The sequence below is a fragment of the Diabrotica undecimpunctata genome, chromosome 7 (genome assembly GCF_040954645.1).
Source record: "Diabrotica undecimpunctata isolate CICGRU chromosome 7, icDiaUnde3, whole genome shotgun sequence".
Taxonomy (NCBI): Eukaryota; Metazoa; Arthropoda; class Insecta; order Coleoptera; family Chrysomelidae; genus Diabrotica; species Diabrotica undecimpunctata.
In genome coordinates this window covers 86,823,796-86,847,171 of record NC_092809.1, presented here as the reverse complement: position 1 = coordinate 86,847,171, position 23,376 = coordinate 86,823,796, and the positions used below count along the sequence as shown (strand labels likewise).

The 23,376-nt window shown below is 34.3% G+C and overlaps 1 protein-coding gene across 3 annotated transcripts in view; it reads left to right on the top strand.

The window, feature by feature from the left end:
• The window catches only part of Sin3A (SIN3 transcription regulator family member A), a 319,966-nt gene that overhangs the window by 20,482 nt on the left and 276,108 nt on the right, over window positions 1-23,376 (top strand). For all 3 annotated transcript variants that reach the window (XM_072537654.1, XM_072537655.1, XM_072537656.1), the window contains exon 2: window positions 12,885-13,915. In XM_072537654.1, coding sequence (XP_072393755.1) covers window positions 12,905-13,915 — 1,011 coding nt within the window. In that variant the 5' untranslated portion in view covers window positions 12,885-12,904. The remainder of the gene's footprint in view (window positions 1-12,884; window positions 13,916-23,376) is intronic.

Sequence of the window (23,376 nt, the reverse complement as noted above, 5' to 3'; positions counted from 1 at the left end):
GATCCTCTCGAAGACCTTAGCCAATACATTAAAGAGAGATATCGGCCTGTAAGAGTTTAGATCGGTACGTGGTTTGCCCTTCTTTGGGAGCATGATTGTATTGGCTACTTTTCATGGGGATGGAAAGTAGCAGAATTTGAGAGTGGCATTGATTATGTTCGTCAGGTATAGAGTGACGCTCGGTGGGAGGTGTTTCACGCAGTTCCTGCCAATTTTGTCAGTTCCCGGTGTGTTCGATTTGCCGATTTGGCAAAATTTTGTGAAGGTTTGTTGATCCACAGGCGACATGATAGGGTAATCCTGGGGTGCCTGTGGATCGAAGGGGGAACCGAGCAGTCGTGTTATGTCTCTCTCGGTTACCGTACGGAAAGCGAGATCAAATCTATACAGCGTTCCACGTTAAGAAAATAACATTGCGGAGATAGGGCCATGTATTTCTTATGGACGATAGAAGTGCAGCGATGCCACGATGAACACAAGCACGATTTAGGGTTGTATAATTTGTATTTTCGTTTTCACAGACATGAATTAAATAATTGTTTTTTAACTTTTTAACGTAATTGACCAAAAGTGTCCATTCGAAACAAGAGATGAAAAGTAGGGAAAATGATTTTAATTAAATAAATAGTATTTACAAAAGATAATTTTATTTTATCTTATTTTAATTATAGTAACGACAGTTTATTTGTTTTTCGGTAAGACTATCATATACCATGAATCATAGAAATCAGTAGAAAAGATTGCTTAGTTAAATCATGCACTTCGCCGGCTATTAAAGATTTAAAAGCAAATAAACGGACCGCTTGGAATGCGTATATCTAATTACTAATTGCAACTTAAAATAATACGGTGTGCGTATGTCAGCGATTTTATGTCGTTCTCTGAGACTACATAATGATAATAAGGCTTTGTGGTTCTTCAGTTGTTATTCTAACTTTACAGTTAAACGTTAATTGAAAATGGAAATTCGAAAAATATATCGACAATCTAGTAAACCGCATGCCTGAGAGTTTTGGCAACACTGATCTCCATAAGCCTAATGTTATTTTCTTAACGTGAAACGCTCTATATAATCGTTTGGGGAGATTAGGGTATTTTGTAGATGGATTTTGAAGGCGTTGGCCTTCTATTGATTTGTGTTTATGATTTGGTTGTTCACCACGAGGTGAGAAGAATTGTTGGTTTTCTGTTTGGTTAGGCATTTGAGTTTGTGCCAGAATTTACCGCCCTCACGATAATCAAGACTGGAGGTAGCTGCAATCCATTGATTGGCCTGCAGATTGTTAACCTGCAGTTTGATTACCGCAGATAGGCGATTATATTCTGTTTTGACCAGGGGGTTGCTGGTACGTTGAAACTGACGGAGAAGTTGTCTCTTTTGTTTGATTTTATCGATGATACATTGTGGTAGAGGTGGTTTTCTAGGGTTGATGACCCTGTTAGGGACTGATAGATCAATTGCTTGATTTATCAGATCGGAAATAACCGTGATACAATGAACGATATCATCAGAGTGTGTTAAGTTGCCTAACTCAGGAGTATTATCAGATAGGTAGGTTTTGAAGAGTTCCCAGTTGGCGTGTTTGTAGTATCTTATTATCTTGGGAGGGTTAGGAGGTGGAGGGTTAAATATCTGTTCTTTAACCTGCAAGGGTAGGTGATCCGACGTAATCGAGTCACCTAGGAAGCATTCGTCATCTAGTAGATCGATCAAATCGTATGTGTACACGATATGATCGACGGACGACATGCCCAGGGCTCCCAAAAAAGTCGGTTCACGGTTACGGATGCGATGTAAGGGGAGGTTAATGAGCAGATCCGAAAGTTCATTGCCTGCACGGTTTGTGACCGTGTCGCCATATTGTATATGCCTGGCGTTAAAGTCTCCAAGAATGATTGCCTTGTTCAGGCTGGAGACGTAGTCAAACAATGTTTCGGATAAGGATTGTGCAGGATGTTTATAATAAGAGACTAGTGTAAGTGTGTTGTTGTTATCGAGGCGTATGTCAACTGCCAGGAAGTCTTCATCATTAAGGATAACATGGGGGATGGGATGAGGAGAGAAAGAAATTCCATATTTAATGAGGAAGTCAATACCACGGGTTTTTTTGGCTTCGAGGACGGTGTTGGGTGCAATAACCAGGGAAGATAGGGTCGTTTTTGGAGAGGGTGTCGGAGAGGGCAAGGATTTGGATGTTATGATGTTGAAGGATATGTTCGATGAAGGGCCGTTTTCTCGCGACACCCTGGCAGTTCACAGCGCCGAGCGAGCTGTCCATTAGAGAGGCAGGAAGGAGATGGATGCTCTGTTGTTATGGGCCACAAGAGTACTCTTGTGACCAAACATCAGAGTGGAGAAGTGATTTGTGACGTCAAGTATTAGTTGACGCATGTCGGGAAGGAGGTTGATTAGGATGAGGGAAGTGAATTCCATGACTGTCTTCATGTCTGAAGTCAGTTCATAGGAAGGGTCGCGTTTCTCGGTAGTGACAGGTTGGGTTTCTTGAGGAGTTTTAGTGATTTCCCTTCCGTGGAGGCATTTGGCCAAGTAGGCCGCATGGTCACCGCCACAGTTAGGGCATTTTGGTGTTTGTGGAGTGGGACAGGAAGTGGATTTGTGGTCTTGGCCACAAGTCGGACAGCGGTACTGCTTTTGCGGGCACTCCCAAATGGTATACCCGTTTTGGCTTTACCTGTCACAGTACTTGGACACGGGAGGGACTGAGTTGGCGTTCAGTGGGAGCTCTACGTGAAGAAGGAGCCCGTCTATGAATATACCTCTGGTCAACATCTCTGTGTATTTGAGTTCACTTGATGTGACCAGTTTTATAAAGGTTGTGGGTAAATTCGCCTTAGATATTATTCTCCATAGTCTCACTAGGGGAACGTCCATCTCGGCGAAGGTGCGGGTAAGGTCGGCGTCAGAGTAGATTTTGTCCACTCCTTTGACGACGACCATAAAGGTAGGGGTAGTAGGGCGGGTAGGGTTTCTGGGGGTTGGTGAGTGTTTTGGGGAGATTTGGAACTCGGGATCTCCCAGTGCGTCACGGAGTCTATGTTGGAGCTCAATGTGATTTATTGGGTGGATAGTGGTAAAGTGGGCAATTTGGGTCGGTAGAACTTTAACCGTCGAGATCTGGTTTTGCAGAAGCTCTCTGGTATTGATGACACGGAAGAAATCTCTTTGAGTGGATTTCTCCCGAGGGATGTGGGTAATAGTGTAATTAAAGGTTTTCGGTTGGGTAGTTAAAGTAGAGGGGGTGGTGTTGTGATTTTGTGAGGAGGGTGGGTTGGTGTTTTGAGTTGGTGTGTGTATTAATTGTGAAGTTTGTGTGATTATTAATTGTGTATTTTGTGTGGGTATTAATTGTGTGGTATGTGTAGGTATTAATTGTGGTATGTGTAGGTATTAATTGAGTGGTGTGTGTGGTACATTTGTGATGTGGGTTAGTTGCTTGGGTAGTGGTGGGAGATGAGGAGGGATTAGGGATGGCAGATGACCGGGACAGCTGCAACTGAGCGATCAACCGGTCTATCTGGTCAACTGGGAGGGTGGACACGAGGTCGGTGACGAATATATCAGTGATGTTGTTCATGATAGGGGTGCGTGAATCTTCAGGGATGTGTAGTGTGGGGGGATAAGGGAGGGAGGTTTGGTTGCATGCGAGAGTGGTTAGGTGATGAGGTTAAGGGTGATAGTAGTGCATTGTGTGATGGTAGTGGTGGAAAATCTGAGTTGTCATGATTGATGGACGAGTGTTGAGTAGTTTGTCCAGAGTCGGGTGGCTCAGCGGGTATAGGTTTGGTTGACCTGTTTAAACGGGTCGATCGGGGCATATTTCAAAAGTGGGTGGCTAGGTTGCCCTAGATAAAGCCCGTTTATCCGCACGAGGTGCAATGTACGGAATTGGCGGGTAGCCGGACTATACTTAACACTTATTTTTTATGCTAGCGGTCCCTCGTTGTATTTTCCTCTGTTTACTATTAGTACACTTCGGGATGGAGCGCGAGATTCCAACAGTTTAGCTGGCAGCCCCGGCAACAGCGTACGTAGGTGGCCTTTTCTTACTGGAACCACCCACTATGCATACACCGTGGCCGACAGAATCTCCGAAAAAGAGAATAGATTACCAAACTGCAGAATCCCAGCACTTTCCTCCGTTTACTAATTTTGTTAACCACGTGGAAACCACGAGGTTGTTATCCTCTGTTTACTATTTCTTTGTTTCTGTTTCGGAACGTTATCGGGAACGTTACGTTATCTTATCAGCACGTGGCGCCCCAAGCGGTCAGAACAATGGCTTTGCCTCTATGGCTGCCGTCTGACCCTATGCTGTAGGGATACCGTGCTACCTGAAAACCTAAAACACCAAGCACTAACTAACTCGACCGTTCACTTCGGAAGTTCGCGGTAGAATGTAAGCTTACACGTTTGATCATTTCTCGGTCGACTGACTGACTGACACGTTTTAATCTTGTTTAAGCTTTGTGCTTCTTCAAGGATGATTTTTAATATATTTATTAATTGGTGCTTATAGCTTGGTTGGTTCGCGCGAGGATTAAGACCGGGTACCGCCGCTGTAGGCAGGGGTGTCAGAAGAATTGTATCCGCGACCGACAAGAAGAAGCAGATGGGAGCCGTGTGAACCAAGCTCGCCACTAAGTACAAGCTCCATGGAAAAACTGTTCCTTTCAGAATGTTTGGCCTTTATTGGTTTGTTTGGAAAATCGCGTGGAGGATAGCTGTGTGGCTGTGTCCTCACCTAGGATCAGGTATCATTGTGCAATGAGATTGGGAAACCACAGAAAACCAATCTCCCCCTGTCCTTGTTAATTTTATTCGACTCTTAAGGAGTGTATGTGGTGTATGTGTTTGGTTTGTGTATAGTATGTTAAATGAGATTCTATGTGTATGAATTGTGTTGGTGTGAGCGTGTTGGTAAAGTGTAATGTGTAATGATAAGTGTATGTATTTCTGTTTGTGTGTATAGGTGTGCATGTGTATTTAGGTGCGGAGTTGGGTAAATGTTTGGTTTATGCGGTTATTGTAGTGGGAAGTGGTAATGGCATATCCATATAATGAATTGGAAATTTGGCTAATAATTCGGATGGTTGCGCTTCTCTTTTCAGGGAAGACGTTGAATAGGGTCATGGGTATGAAGTGAATTAGGGATTTCATATCAGAGGAAAGGTCGTATGAAGGGATTTGTTCAGGAGTATATACTGGTTGGGTTTGATGGTAGTTGTTGGGAAATATGTTTCGGTGTGGGCATCTTGGTGAGAAGGCGGGGTGGGAGCCGCTACAGTTCGGGCATTTAGGTTCGGATATCTTGGGGCATGCAGTTGACCTGTGATTTTGTCCGCAATATGGACATGTATAGGATTTTTCGGGGCATCCGTTGTTGAAATGTCCGCTTTTGCAATATTTCGAGCAGTATTTCGACCAAATCGGGACGGAGTTGCCAGATCTTGGGATCTCACAATTTAACCGTTCACCCTCGATCTTAATACCGCTCGAAAGTGCTTCGGCGAACTTAAGGTTGATCTTCACCCTCGATTAATTTGATTCTGATTTGTTTTTTTTTTCAACTTAATCGTAGATTTCTACATGATGACTCTATAATATTTCCAAACCCTAACATAAATTGCAGTTTTCTATCATTATATCAATTGGCTGAGTTGCCAAGTTGTGTAAACAGTAATTTTATCAAATACCTATGCTATAACTTATAATACTAGTAGACCAAGTAAGCAAAGATATCTTTAACACCATCTTTATGTATAATACTTTACTGCTCTGCTGTGTCAGTCGGAATATAATAATTATCTAAACAATTTTATCCACAAAGAAATTATTGCTGCTATATCTGTGAATATCATATTACCATTTAATTGGTACCTCATATTATATTACATTTTTGTTGATAGTTAAAAATTAAATGATCTGGTATTATGTAATATTTATACTATCTCAGTCTTTATGGATTAATACATTTTACTATGTCTTCCTCTTCATCAAATTAGCTCATAATAGAAATAGCAAGCAATTTTACTTGAATTTTACAATGAATCATTTACTAGAATTTACAGTCCGTAAACAAAAAATCCTTTTTGATTCGCTTTCCGTATCAGTTATTTTTAATGGGACTGATTGTATTTTTCTTTTAATTTTGTTTAGGCTTCTTAATATCATAGTGAAAAGTAATCACATTTTTATCTCGAAAAAAAAAATATAACGATCACATCACAGCTACAGAGGGAAATTAATTACATTTACTTTTAAGTAAAGTGCATACTCAATTTTTAATTGTAATTAATTTGTTCCCAGCTCTGATATCTAATAAAAAGTCTATATTGTACCAAAGTATCGTTATATTATACGCGTTGACAGTACACGCAAAAATTTTAACAACGCATACATTTGCCTTTAGGTCCTGAACGTAAGAGAGTATGCAAAATATTCTTCATGAATACCCTAAATATTTCCGAGAAAACCATCAGAACTGTTGTGAAAAAGAACAACAACTGTACTGTCAAAGGCATTCAGGATGAAGATCTTAGAGGAAGACACAATAATCATCACCAGATTAATCCATCTCTACGACGACGTCAGGGATTCACGTCATTATTGTAGATCTCGTTCTAAACGCGAATATGTAGAAGGCGGTCTTACCATTGCTGCTTTACACCGAAATTGTGTTAATAAATGTGTTTCTGAGGATAAACAATATATTCCACATCAAATGCATGATCACATTTTTGTGATAGACTTTAATATCTCCTGTCAGCCCAAGAAAGACCAGTGTGAAGAATGTACATTCTCTAATAATGCTGACGATAAACCAAGTTTACAAGCGAAACAAAAACCAGATGAAAGAGAAAATTCTTTCAAGATCAGAAAAAGAAAAAGATAAACAAAAAGTTACTGAGATATTTATAGTTGCAGTATATGACTTGCAGGCTGTAATGCCTTGTCCACAGGACGAGGTCTCTAGTGTTTATTATATTTCGAAAGTAAATGTACTTAATTTTACAATTACCAGTTTGTGGCTCTTTTGTATTGAAGTAGCGATATATAGCGACTATATTATAATATACAATACATACAACACAATACAAAATATCAAGTTTTAAATTTTCAAGATTTTGGTTTTACATGGTAGATCAACAACTATTAGACGGTCCGGTCGGTAAGGAATAAACAAAAGATTAATAGATTTACTTACCGTTTAATTAAATGTAATCCTCTCCTACTATTCTTTTTAAAAGGCATATTGTCCGAATACTAAAACTAATTCTAATACTAATATAAAAATTACCACTAATACGTTATGCACTGTGGCGTACCCAGGGGGGTTTTGGGGGTTACACCCCCCTTCCCCAGAGCATATAAAGTAAAAAATATATAAAGAATAGTAGGAAAATAAGTAACTTGTCTTTCACATACAATACAAAAAATTGGAAAAACCAATGCCAGGGAATGGGAATCCACATAGGAAATGACGTAGTGTTCTCCCTGAACTTTGCGGATGACTAAGTCGTTTTAGTTCAAGATTCTTATGATCTAGAATTTATGATGAAGCGTCTATACAGAGAATATGTAAAATGGGAGTTACAAGTCAGCATGAAGAAAACAGAATATTTAGTTATCAATTCAGATGCAAGGTTTGAAGTGTTGATCGACGAGGACGTGGAAATCAAACAAGTGGAAAAATTTAAATATTTAAGTGCACTCATTGTTAAGAACGGCTTGGGACAAACCGAAATTAAACACCGAATTTATCAAGGACGTAAAATTGTAGGATGTCTGAACTCCTTATAGTGGGATCTCAACATTTCCAAAAGGAACAAAAAAAGAATAGGGCAAACCATGGTTGAATCAGTTCTTTGTTATGGCTCTGAAGTATGGACAATTAATGCAGACCTGAAGAGAAGATTGTTAGCAGTTGAAATGGATTATTTGAGAAGAAGTGCTAGAACATCAAGGCAGGAAAGGAAGACCAACGAATATATAAGAAATAAGATGAATGCTACAGAAACGGTCATTGACAGAATTGAAAGAAGAGGTTCAAAATGGTTTGAACACCTATTGAGAATGCCTGACGAACGTTGGCCCCAAAAACTTCACAAATTGAAGCCCCCTGGAAGAAGAAAAAGAGAGAACTTGACGCTCATGGAATGAAGGAATTAGAAGAGCGATGGAATCAAAAGGTTTGGAGGAGGAGCATGCCTTAAACAGGCAGGATTGGCGGAGAAGAACGGGAATACGGCGATAGCCGTGTCCAAAATGTATTGTATTTACAAGTTGGATTAATGTCAAACGTTAATAAACTTATTTTAACCTTCAATTGTGGCTTATTCCCATTAAAATAGTAATTACTTTAAAATGCCACAAGAAAATCGCTTCAGAACAATAGATAAGATTTAGATAAGAGAAGGGAGTGTTCCAAAAAGTGAGTGTCGTCAGTCTTACAGTGACCTCCCCACCTCTTTCGGAGTACGGTACGTGCCTCCACACTCCTTTCGGAGTATGGTACGTGCGACAGTCAAATGCACACAAGTAAGAGAGGGTGGTTTTAGTTGGTAGGCAGGATAATAAATACCTGAATCTTTGGCACTGCTATCTTTAGTACTTTAAATTAAACTAAAACCCAAATTTTAGGGACTCACAATGGAGGTAGCATAAAAAAATTTCAAAACCCAACCCTCAGAAAAATTGTGAGTACGCCACTGGTTATGCAAGGAGCACTATTGTTTATAAATACTAAAATAATGAACTAAAAACGCCTAAATAGTTTTGTAAAACTAAATAGGTTTTTTATAGATATATTACTTATAGAGTGTAAATTTTATAAAATCGTACTTTCAAAATAAAAGTTGCAGTATCTACTATTGTGTAACTCTGTAAGTTTCAGTATGACCGGTTCAAAATTCAAACCGATAACATTTATATTAAATTTTGTTATAATCTGCCAAAGTGTTGTACAAAGTAATTGATATGGCAACCCTGTTAGTATGAAGTTTAGTTTGAAGCGTTTCGAAGCCGAACGTAATGCTATCTATCGATGATAAATACTACCATTGTTTCAGATGGAGCCATCTCCCTACATTACAATTTGAAGGCGGCAGTTCAAGACATAATTCTTCTTTAACGAGATTTTTCATATGTTTAGGAAAAATATTTAACGTTTTATTGCAAATATTTTCCACTTTGAATTTGAGGGTTCTAAGAAGTTTTCTCTGACTAGAAATCTCCACGTGGCAATGTGCGCAGAGTGGGCGTGGTCTTCTTCGCTATTTTAATTTCTACGTTTTTCTGCAGAATTGGTTTCCACGTATTTGGGAGGGAGTCTTTGGGCATCATCTCTGGTGTTTAAATTTTTCGGATGTTTTTCGATCTCTATGGCTTCCCTGATTACACGTTTGGCCTAATTTCGATGTTGGCTAGCATTGTTGTTCCATTTAAGCCTGTTAAGACTTAAGTCAAAAGTCAGAAACGACGTTAAGTCTTTTCCTACAGTCCCCTCACATTATTGTAGAAAGTCTTATGAATATCTGCGACCGGACCTTAACGTACAAAAAATGTATGTTTGTTATGTTCACAAATGTAACAGTGAGAAGATACTGCCTGAGAAATCATGGTTGTATAGCGAAATTTTTCACAATGACTTTCATTTAAAATTTCAAATTCCAAGAAAAGACATGTATCATACCTGTTTTAGATATCAAAATGCAACTGAAAATGAACTGCATGAGAATTATGAACAACTTATCAACAGGAAAAATGCTGCAAGAGAATTTCAGGACAAAGCTAAGGCGAATGCTTTGGCAAACAAAATAAATTTCATTAAATTTGATTTTTTACATAAGAGATTTCAAAAAGATTCCCCAAAGTAAACCTTCAATTGTGGCTTGTCTAAAGGCCGGTTTTCACGCTACGTCTTATTGTACGTTTTGTTGGATAGGACAAATCCTATACAATAAAACGTGGCATGTAAACAGCAAAACGTACGTCTTGTCGAATCGAAATGAAATCCAAGGTCAGATCGTAGAAATGATGGGAGAATCATAGTTTTGCGAGAACTGATAGGATAAAACGTTACGTGAAAATACATGTTCAGACAAGTCGTCCGATCTTGACTTATTTGACGACTAGTTCCACTGCAGTTCGTTTCATTTTTCCCAAAAAAAGCCTAATAATGTCAGATTTGCGGCAATGCACCCACGATTTTCTCGGGGAATTTATTGAATTGTATAAAAGTTATGCATTATCCAACACTATTATGGATGGTCGCTCCAATTTTTTTAACAAATCCATATTTCCATGGTAATCACCTGTATTCTTTGTGGACGAAAAAATTTAACTAGTGTCAGGAATGAAACCCTCATCATTTCCAGCATGAAGAATAACATTTCGTAGTTAGTAAATCCAAGTTTCACCTAAAAATACTACTTGCCTCGGACTATCGGACGTTTTATTGTTCATGTATTTTCTTAAAAAATGCCACCGTTTTGAAACAACATTAGAGAGTTTACACAATACTTGGGTATTATTTGTCTTTTTATATCGAAAACATAAATGTTTCAGCACTCTCCACAAACTTGTTAAACTAATATCACACAGTTCCTTGTCTACTACACCCTAAAAAGGACGAGGATTGTACAACAGACGAAACAATCGAACACAAATTATTATTTAACATCCGTTCGCATGTTTTAAATAAAGATTTTTGCTGATTATTTATTTTGCTAAATTATTAAATAACACCAATACAACCCACGACCATCAATTAATTTTTAACGATAAACAGAAGTGTAATATGATGACAGGTTTGAATTTGATCTACTTTGTCGATAACAGTGTCGTTAACAGAAAGATATTTTTAAATAACATGAATCATTTTTCAATGATTGTGTGAATTTAAGAAATATATTACTATAGAATTTTTCATATAAAAATGATTGCACGTCATTCAAGATTTACGATGTCAGAACCCCACAGCGTTGCCAAAACATCAGAATAGTTAGTAAGTGAGGAATTTTTAAAATGTCAACTATTTGTCAAACTGTTGTATTAGCAGTAAATACACTTAGTTTAAAGACTACTGCAACACACTAAAATACATAAGAAAATATTTTAATACAAAATTATATATTCTAAATTTTAAACTTACCTCCTTGAGAATATTAATAGTAAAAATTTCCCGCCATTATTTCTTGTTCAAAATAATATATATCTTGTATGAAAGCTTATCAGCTTTCTACAAACTATAAAGCTGTTAATCTAAATTTAATATGTAATATAAATACAATTTATTAATATATAATATATTATGATCAAATTTTGTAAGAAATCAAAACATAAACAAAATTCTTACTCTGAAAAAGCGGCAACACTTTATACAATTTTGCGACACGCTGAACCGTCAAAAATTTTGAAGTATGTACGTATCAGTTGCGTACAATTGTCTAATATATTTAATTAAAATTATTATTCTGTGGAATATTAGACTTAAAGAGTTATTTCATAAAATTTATATTATTAATAATAACAAATGTTTTTGGTTATTTAATTAATATAATTCTAAAATTCCCAATATAATGATTATTACATTTTTCTGATTATTATACCATGTTGATGCCTAGGAATGCCTGCAATACCTGGGGCATGTTATGCGTAAATTATACAAGGGAAAATCCAGGGCAAGAGAAGTGTAGGAAGAAGAAGAATCTCATGGTTGCATAACTTGAGGGAATGGTACGGATGCACATCAATTGAACTATTCAGAGCAGCAGCATCTAAGATCAGAATAGCCATGATGATTGCCAACCTCCGTCGCGGAGATGGCACGTGAAGAAGAAGAAGATGCCTAGGAAAGATCAAGCAGTTCCGTATGAGTTTCGTATTATTAGCTGTGTTAGAAAAATTTGAACTCTAAAGTTGATGTTCTGGAAATTTTAAATATAAGTGACGTCACTTTATATAAATTGTGACATGCACGCATTTTTTTATGAAAAATACTATAAACAGATGTTAAAGTGTGTATAAACGAGATTACAATTATTATGACACATGGTACTCCTTATTTTTTAAATAATATGTTCTTGTAAAGGCATAACTTTGATTTTTGGGTAAACCTACATTATACGATACGTTAGAAGAAATTAAAATCCAAATCAATGAAACACCGAATGGAAGATCGCCAAAAATAGTGCAATGTCGAAGATTTTACAGGTATGCAAATTAATCGATTAGGACGAATGTACATTAGCCCACAGGAGGTCATTACAGGCACTTAACAAAACTTTGAAAGATATTCTCAATCAAAAACATTTTTGGTGGAGCCATGATTCTATTATCAGACTGATCCTTATTTAATAATTATTTGCCAATTAACTACTGCAGACGAACTAAAGGCATGCCTAACACCATCCAATTTGTGGTGCCATGTAAAGGTGCTGCAAGTAACAAATCTCTACTGGCTTCCCTCCTTATCGAGTATTGGGTGCTTTTGCGTTTCTTAGCCAACAGTGAAAGATGGCCGATTGGCTTGATCAGCGCAATATCAAATATATATTAGTATGAAATATTCCATTAAAATATCAGCAATTACTGGATAGAGTAGAGATTAATCACTTGTATGTAATATTCATATAAAAAAATAAAATATGTATGTATATTCAACTCCATTGACTCTAGTCCCATTTGTTGGTTAAAATTAATTACAAAATTATCAATTTGCTTTTTAAGATTTTTGTTTAAGAAACATCACAATTATGTATCATTATTAAAACGGAAAAAATTTTACTTTTTAGTTTCTTTCTTCTACACATTATACATCGAAATAGAACCACCACTTCATTGAAATGTTTTTCTGTTTTAGCCGCCCAAATGTAATTTGAAATGAAACGTCTGCGTGTGGATGAGACTGTGAAAGAAGGTAGTGAACCTCCATTGTCAGGCAGTGGCATCAGCCAAGGTGGAGCCCTCTATCACCAATCGCTACCCAACGTGGTAACAGGACCATTGTCTTATTCAAATACTCCAGGAAGTACAGTGAAAGTAGTAAGTGAAGGCATGCAATCAGGATTGTATCCACCGACTCCACCTGTCAGCTATGGTCACCCGTTGCCTGCTGCTACCACTCCCCATTCTCTAAAACCACCAGCAATGTCCATCCCAGTTGGTGGACATTCACAACTACGAACAGCAGGGGGTTCCCCCTCAGGTGCTGGAATGCAGGAGTCGGCACAGCAGCAATCGCCCAATACTACTAATTTTCAAAGGTTAAAAGTTGAAGATGCCTTATCCTATTTGGATTTAGTAAAATTCAAGTTTGGTGCTAAGCCTCAAGTTTACAATGACTTTTTAGACATTATGAAAGAATTTAAAAGTCAAACTATTGATACACCTGGAGTTATTACAAGAGTATCAAATTTATTTAAAGGATTTCCCGAGTTGATTGTTGGTTTTAATACATTTCTTCCGCCGGGATATAAAATTGAAGTGCAGCGTAATGATCAAGGATATGCTTTTCAAGTATCAGTTAGTATGCCTAGTCCAACTGGTAGCATAAATTCAGGACCTCAGGAGCATCGTTCTGCAATGATTCTTAAAGGTTCTGGAACTATTAATGTGTCTGGCCAGCAAGCACCATCTACACAACCACTATCTATTACGCAGCATATGACTCCAGTTACTCCTCAAGCTCCTCAACAACCACAACAACAACCACCTATTGTTCATCACACCCCACCATATGGAGGTAATGCTGCTCCACCTCTGTCTTATGGGTCATTAACACTATCAGCAGCTCAAGCTGCAGTAACTCATGCTCTTCAAGGACGTACAGATACTCCACAAAACCAACCAGTGGAATTCAATCACGCTATCACCTATGTTAATAAAATAAAAGTAAGTATATAGTTATATTATTTCAAAGTTATAATTAGATATTAGAAAGATCTATACTTCATCTAATTTACTTACCGTTGCACGTCATCCGCGTCATAGCCCGTGAGGTCACATAATACCAACGCGAAATATTTAGGCGGTAGTTGTGTTCTTATTTGGAATCACTTTACCGAGTACAATGGCATTACAGCCACTAGACATATTTTATTATATACGCGTAGAAATAATATTTAAAGATTTCTATTAATGTTAACTTAAAAAAAAATACACAATAATATGTTTTATTTAATTTGTATAAATGCATTATAAAGCGTTTTTATGAAGAACATTTGTTCGGAACACACTGTAACTGTAATCGAACAAAGGTGAAATTTTGGCATAAATTGGTAACACTTATTTGACAGTTGCGGTGTTGACACTTTTTGTACTTTATTATTTTAAATTTTAAAGTGAATACCTCTTGTTTTATATTTTTACCTATTTAATAAAATCTGTTCTTTTTTAGAACAAAATTAGTGTGTTTTATTTCAAAAATGTCACGTAAGAATTTAAAATAGTCGTTGTAAAGAGTATAATAATAATTATGTGACCTATTTGATTTAAAATGGATTCAGGATTTTTTTATACTTTGGCAACTATGTCAACTTCGATCTCTGACGAAGATAATGACGTGCAACGGTTTGTAAATTAGATGGACTGTATTTATATGGAAAAGTCTGTCAAACATTTCATGGTTTTTATTAACTTTTGGCTCGTCATTGTTTTCTATAAACAACCGCCAGAGATGGAAAATTACATTTTTTGCTCTAGAATTTTCTAATTTTCAGGGAAACCATCAAAAGATTATGAAAAACCTTTACTTTTGTTGTTAACGTTAAAATAAATAAATAATTGATTGAGATATTAGCTATAAACATGTTAATATTTGCAATAATAGCCGTGACACATAACATAGCGATACTTACTTACTTTCTGTGGCCTACTTTGATTGTGCTTGCAGTGGGTCACTCCACTCCGCAGCCAGTTTAAAGGTTTCCACATGGAGAAAGCTAATAGTAGGAGAGCTGGTAAACATTTTTGGGTAGGTATTTGAGGCATTCTGAAAATGTTTCAGATACCTCTGCCACAATCTCCTAATTGAGTCATGGCTATTGAAATGCACAATTTCAATTTTAAAAAAATTATATGTTAAACATTTAAAAAGCTAACTATGAAAGATCTTCATAGAACGGGAAAATCTTAATACTCTAATAACCCGTAAAGCTTAAACTTTTTTATATAATAAGTAATTAACAAACGTGACAAAATAGAATCTATATATTAAAACAAGTTTAAAAATAAAAAATTTCTTAGTTATAAAAATGGAATGTGAAATTGTATAATAATACATAAATATTACGCGGCAAAGAACTAAAAATATAGTTTAAGTTTATTTAGTTCAGAAGTCGAAGTACAAACAACTTTGTTCAATGAAATGGTGGACAAATCGTCATTTTTAGGAAAGACAAACTTGTATTCATGAATTTTATTTAAAAACTTTACAGTGTAATTATAATCTTGGTCAATATTTAATAGCAGACCAAGAAAGTTTTACTAGGTATACTTTTTCGAAGATAACTTAACCACAATAAAGATATTAATTTTTGGTTTAATTTAATATTTTGTTTTTGACGTCCTATGCTCATCTAGAGTCATTTCATCACTATCCGAGTCTGATGAGTGTATATCTTCATAATGAATTCGTGTAATACTACTAATTAATGGTATTAAGAAATACTTAAAAATAAAGCAGAAAGAAACAATTCTAAAGGTAAAAACAAATTATAAAAGGATACATTCATTTGATTGCCTCTGTGAGTGAGGATCTTTCTTATTTTGCGACGGATTTAAATGTGGGATGTCAATGGTACCAATTTTATAGTGGCAACATTCTTGAACACTACATGTCAAGCATAAGTTTCTTGCCTCTAGTAGATTATAGGAGTAACAACTTCTCTTATAGTCATTGTACCTTTGAATGTTTTGAAATCTGTAGCGGATTCTTCATTTTCAATTTTTTAAATTTCTGAACCAGAAACTGTACATGTGTACATATGACATAAAATACCCTTATAATTTTGTTGAGGTTCTTTAATTAAACTATTAGTTATCTAAATCTTTTTCTTGGGCTACTAAATTATCTGCTGTCCTTTTCAAATATCCCCCAATACCTTCTGGTATCTCTTTGCTTGAGATTTTTACTTCCTTTAATCTTAAAACCGTTAAAATTTTCCTTTTCAATACTTGCCTAGAATTTTTATTTTTAACGATTCTTCTTGACCTAATTGATTTTACCAAATTTTCACACCTATATTTTTTACTACATCTCCAGAAATAGAATGAACAAATCTCTGCTTGTCCTTAAATGTTCTTTGTAGTTTTCCTTTAACTGTTGCTCAAGCACTTCCCCAAATTACTTGTTTCCGTTTTACTTCAGGAGTAACCTGCCCAATGAGAATTTGGCGAACATTTTTAGTACGGATAGAGTGTAAGGACCTTTTTTCTTTAATCTTTCATACCTACAAAAACTAACATTATAGTTTTTAATTTTCATATTAATGCCTTTGTAATTGAAATTATGAAATTTATATAATATTTATTACCTCTCATTATTTTTGTTAAGATTTAAATTATTTAATAATTAGATAATACCTAATTTGTCTTTTAAAGCTCTATTTATGTTTTCAGTCTTTCCACATTTCTTCATACTATTTGTTTTCCTTTTAAAGACTGTCGTGATCACCCAGGCTGTGGATTTTGTTGAAATATTTCATGCAAATTCCCCAAGAACTTGAGTGGATGGTGAAGTTCATTAAACTGAGCCGAAAGTCTTTCTCTTCCTTTATAGCGCAGTACGATTTTTTTACTCTTTTTCTCGCCAACATTTTCTAATCTTTCTTTGCTCTCGTTCTGATAATTCATCAATTCTCTTTACGTGTCTCGCTTCTTTTCTGGCTCTATATCGCTCTATTATAGCCTTCCGTTTTTCTTCTTCATGTAATGCCGGATTATTTTTTCTCTTAACTTACGCATCGCATTTTTATCTTTCCCTAAAAAAACTCTTCTTTTTTCATTATTTTTCGCCATATTTGCCATTTCTACAAACTGTCAGTATTATATAGGATATTAAATTAATAAATTGTATGTTTATTTTTTAGAAAATATGTTATCAAGATAATTTTATAAAAATTTAATCAAACCTCATTTATTTAACTTTTTCTCACTTTCATTTAGGAAAGTTTTAATACACTTTATTTAAGTGTAATATTATATTTATTTTTTCTTATTAAACCTTATTTTTGCTTAAAGGACATCACATTGTACATTTTGAAAGCCATGGCCCAATACAGATATGCAGACCTGGCTGGAGGGTAGCGGACATTTAACAATGCCTAAATTACCTAGCTGGAGGATAGCAGACATTTAACAATGCCTAAATTAAAAAACACTAAACATTTTTATTACAAATAATATCTTTGAGATAGTTTGTAATTTTTTTGAAAGTAAATTGAAATATTCAAAAATAAAGAAAATAAACAAGCCAGGTGATTTGCGAGTGATTACACTACCAGATGATTGCAAAACTATTACAATACAAAAAATATGATTGAGACAAGGCTAAGACAGTTCATTTTGCTTAGATTTGGACAGGGTATTTTTTAATATTAAAAATAAATATTCTAAAAGACAGGTCATTTTGGTTAGATTTTCTACCTGCCAGGTGATCAAAAAAATACGCGTGTGTGTGGATAAAAAGTGCTATAGCTAAGTAGCAGTGTGAGAGAGTCTCAAAATTTTGAAGTATTTATTATATATTTCAGATTTCACAGATAATTTTTTTATATTTTTTTTGTACATAGAGTAATTCTTATATATTATTCACTTACCTTCGTTGGTTTGTTTACTTTTTAAGTGATAACCTAGTAATATAGTTAGTAGATATCTTTTATTATTTGTGGTGCTGTACACTCTCACCTATCAACAAATCGTAAATTTTTAATTTTTCAGGTAATTAGTAGAATAATAAATTTAATAAATTGTCATTAATGAAGTAATATTTTGGTCCAAGAATTCTTTTAATTTTTATTAATTTTAATTGGTTATTATTATGGTTTTTATTAATGTTAATCATCATGATATATATTTTTAAATTTATCTTCGAAGTGAGTTTTACTAAAAACATTATTTTATGGTATGTTTCACCTCTTTCTTTAACAATATTGAAAATAATTTCCAAATATTTTTTGCATATTGACGAAAAAGGAGAAATTTTGTCTTTCAGTAATATTAAGAAAAGCGTCGTTATGTAACTCTAAATTTTTATGAAAATCCGTTTCTGGTTAATCTTCAAAGTCACGTAATTTATTAAAATATTTTTTTCAGCAATTACGATTATTATAAACAGTAGACAAACTTTTATTTATTTTTTTTAAATTTCTGACTCTTGAATAGAAATTTTGTACTTTTTCTAAAGATTTCTCTAAAACTTTTTTATCCAATTAACAAAGCGTTTGATGTTTGGTGTCTTTTTAGCATTTTTACCACAAAAAATACAATTTTTTTGTTTAGATGGGGAGTTTCTTGAATATTATCATCCTCAGTAACATTCACTTGATCAACTTAAGATAAACTTCAGCTGTAAATGTGCATGGTTCTGCTGTAAATACAGATTGAGTAACTTCATATTTAGTCTGGTCAAGGGATTGATTTCTCTGGTAATGCAATATCTGTAGAAACAATTAAAAAAAAAAAGAAAATTAAAGTTAATACTTGAAGTCTTAAAACAATAAAATTTTATTAATTAATTTAGAATTTATGGAAATAAACTTGCAAAATAAAAACAGTTATTAAATTTCTGTGGTAAAATTCTAAAGATTCTAAAGGGATCTTCGGTATTATAGCAGGTAATTGTTGTGTTCATGTAGATGTTAGAGCTATTGTATTTAGTTAAAATATATAATAATAACAATAATACAGTAAGTATCTTATATTCCTAATATTTATTATAGTTCGTGAGTTTAATATATTACTAAAAACAAAATGTAATTAATACAATACCTTCATTATATTTTTTTATAATTGCCAAAAAAGTTTTATAACAATTACTATGATCGTTATCTTCAAGGTTAGGATTCACGGGTAAAATAACATCATATACATATAATACAAATAGACTGATCGTTGCAATACAGAGATGCAGGCTTTTTGTTAGTTTTCTATGTTATATTTTTTTAAAATGTAAACTCATTTTAAAAACAATAAATTTCTCTCTCTCTCTCTCTCTCTCTCTCTCTCTCTCTCTCTCTCTCTCTCTCTCTCTCTAATTTACGACAGTGATTACCATTTGCAATGCATCGCCGTCTGGACAGATCATCAGCATTTGAATGACTTCTTCCAGTCCGGTATTCGACCTGTTCTAACTTTCTGACTGTTATATTATTTTTTTGCAATTTAGCGAATGTGACCTTCGTCGCCACCATTCCAACGTCTGGGATCGCGTCTCTTCGGCATCGTGTCACAAACTATTTTCCGTACGATTTCCTCCAGACATTTATCGTTTTATACGTCGCCTTCAGTGGTTTGGACTCGATAGCTACGTGAAGCTTGACTAGCTACTTCGTGTTCCAAGGCAATGTGTGTGTGTGTGTGTGTGTGTGTGTGTGTGTTTGTGCATTATTGGCTTCGGAGTGTCTGTCCATTCGCCATCATACCTTTTTGGAATTATTTTGTATTTTTTGTTCGGAATCTCTAAAGCAGTGCTCCTTACTTTCTTCTCGTTTGCTATACAATCATAGTCCTGCTCTAATTTTACAAAGAAATATTTCCTATATATCTAATTTTACAATAATTATACCTTAGATTTTTATTTCTCTTATAACATATTCAGCTTGTTTTGAATTATTTCCTTTTGTTGTGTGTTTTTTATTTTTTCTTTTTTTATATATACATATATATACACACATATATTTATTTGTTTTTTTTTCTTATCTTTTTATCTTATATAATTTGGGATTTAGACTAGGATACAATTTGACGCTCAGGGGTCGATCAGAGCATTTAGACGAGACAGGTGGACATCGGATAGACTTAGGGCTTTGTAAGCACAAAGGGAAAAAACATAGGCTATAAACTGAATCTAATACATAAAATATGTTTATACAAAATTTGATAAATATTACAATTTTCTGAACTTAATAATTGGGTTAGGTTATATGGTTTAGTGATTTTGGTTATTTCTTCACTTAATACTTTTACACCATTACTTATTTTAGAACAGCCTAATATCATGTGCTCTGTTGTACCTTCTTCTCCGCATGGACAATTAGGAGAATCACTTAATTTTATTTTATATTTATACTGCGGAGTTAAAACATGGTTGAACCTTAATCTGCACAATACAGAGAAAAACCGCTTACTTCCCGACAGTCTTGAGAACCAAGATTGGCTAGGAGGCTCGGTAACTATGTTTTTATAAAATTTTCCTTTTGGACTTCTTCTATACATTTCTCTCCATTCTGTTAGTAATATGGGCTTTACGTGGCAAGCAATTTCATTGTGAGGACATTTATACTTTAAATATTCTCCTGTTCTACTTCCTATTTTAGCTTCTTCGTCTACTTCTTCATTTTCTTTTATTCCACAATGCCCTTTAATCCAAACAAGTGATACATTAATCTTTTGAGATTGTAGTTAATGAAGTTTAGTAATTATTTTGGTAAAAATATAATTACTATTGACCTGGTGGATATTTTTTATTTTGATAACAGCACTTTTACTATCTGAACAAATTGCAAATGATTCTTCTGTAACTTTCATATTACTTATATAAAGAAGAGCTTCTAATATGGCGATTAATTCTGCCGTATATATTGTTAGTTTTTCATTTAATTTATAAGATTTTTTAATGTTATTATGTGAATCAAATATAGCATAACCTACTTTATTGTTACTCTTTGATGCATCGGTGAATATATAGCGACATCTGGGAAGATACTTTTCTAAATCTTGCTTAAATATGTATTGTCTAATTCTTGGGTGAAATTTTGAATAATCTTGGAGAAAAACACAGTTAATTGGATGGATGTTGTAAATATTTATACTATATAATGGATCTATATCTGAAAAGCGTATTTCTTCTATTACGTTATGTATTACATAATATGACTCTGTAATAGTTAAACTTTTTTTCAACTTCCAATAACTGTGGGTAAGATCCGATGTTAACAGTATATTAATTTTTTGGACTAAGTCGCTTTTTTGGAGCTTAATTTAGCTATAAAATTGGAAGCTAAAATCTTTCGGCGATATTTTAGTGGAGTTTCCGCTACTTCTGCAAATAAAAAATCAATTGGTGTACTTTTTAAAGCCCCTAGGCATAGTCTTAGACACTTATTTACTACGTGGTCTATTTTTTCTAGTTGACTTTTTGAAGCTTGGTCGTAGAAGAAACAACCATAAACCAGTATTGACCTAATGTAGGATTTGTACAGAAGGATTGCTACATTTGGATCTGATCCCCATTTTGTTCCACATACTGACCGTAAGATGTTAATTCCTTTTTCTGTTTTCTTGATTAGATAATCTATGTGATTTTTCCATGTCATTTTTTTATCTAGATGCATTCCTAGGTATTTTACTGATGCACATACGCTATACTTTGTTGTATCCAATGTTAATTCGGTTGGAATGTTTTTTCATTTTCTCGTGAAAATGCAAACTTCTGTTTTTTTCCTGGAAATTTTTAGACCATTTTCATTACACCATTTATTGAGGTTCTTATAAGCTATATTTAATTTTTTGCACCCTTCTTCAATATATTGACATGGTGAATATATACAAATGTCATCGGCAAATTGTATAGAAATGGTCTCAGATTTAATTTTACATTCCAGATCTGCTGTGTATATTAAGTATAGTACAGGGCTTAGTATACTTCCTTGTGGTAACCCAATATTGGTCGTTTTAGGCCCCAATATTTTATCATTTATATTTATTGAAACTGTTCTATCGGAATATAGTAATCTGATACGTGAGGTCAAAGCTTGAGAAATTCCCATTTTTTTCCATTTTTTCACAGAGAATGTCTAATATTACATTATCATATGCTGATTCTATATCTACAAAAATTGCTGGAAGTGATTTGTTGTTAGTAAAAGCGATATTTATATCACTTACTAGGTTGAACTGGTTGAACATCCTCTTCTGAAGCCAAACTGTAATTTAGGTAATTTTTTATTGTTTTCAAGCCAATGAACTAGTCTGACTTTGATCATTCTTTCTAAAGTTTTTAAGACACAAGAAGCTAGAGAAATTGCTCTATATGAATCTGGATCTTCCGCATCTCGATTTGGCTTTAGAATTGGGATTGCTGAATATTCCTTCCAGCTTGTTGGAAATTCTGCCCGATTCCATGTTGTATTTATTATTTTGCGAAAAATTTCTATACTTGATTCTGACAATCTAGCGAGCATTTTATAATAAATGTTATCAACTCCGGGCGCTGTATTAGTGTTAGTTTTGAGGCTTTGTTTTATTTCCATACTTGAGAATTCCCTATCTATATCATCCGTGCTCAGTGAACTAATCAGCCGAATATTTGTTTCCACCCAACTTGGAGCAATTTTATTGAAGAACATTTCTACCCACTCCCCTACCTGGATCCTATTTTTTGGAGGATTAAATGTATTTTTTATTTTCTTTATATATTTCCATATATCTTTTATAGGTGTGTTTCTGTTAAGTTGTTTACAAAAATTTTGCCAAGAATCTTTTTTGCTTTGTAATATTATTTTTTTGCGACTGCTACTGAATTTTTATATTTTAAATAGTTAGTTAAATTTGACTGCCTTTTGTAAAGCAAAAAAGCTTCTTGTTGACATTTAATGGCATTTGCACATCTCTGATTCCACCAAACTTTGCTAAATTCTGATTTGATCTCTGTTCTCTTCTGTGGGATTGCTAGTTTTGTAGCATGATTTAGTGACTCTATAAAACTTTTATAAGATCTTTCGTTATTACTTTCATCTAATTGTTCATATACTATCTGAGAGAAAAGGGACCAGTCAGCTTTATTTAAATTAACTTTGTTTTTACACTTAAAGTATACTTGAGTAGTATTAAAATGTTTTTCAATTAGAACAGGAAAATGATTTGAAGTACCGAATGGTATAATATCAGTTTTCCAATCACAATTTAAAGTTATATCTCTAGAACATATTGTTATATCTACAGCAGATTTATTATTACTTCCAAATCTAGGTATTAATGTTTCGCTTCCTGTATTTAAATAATTTAAGTTACACTCCTCTATAGCACCGAAAAGCCTTGAACCCGAGGCAATAGCGAGCGCTTCATCTAGAACTCTCGATCTTGTTAGTCGTAAAGCTTACTTTAATTAACTTTCTTCCAACCGCACTATACGA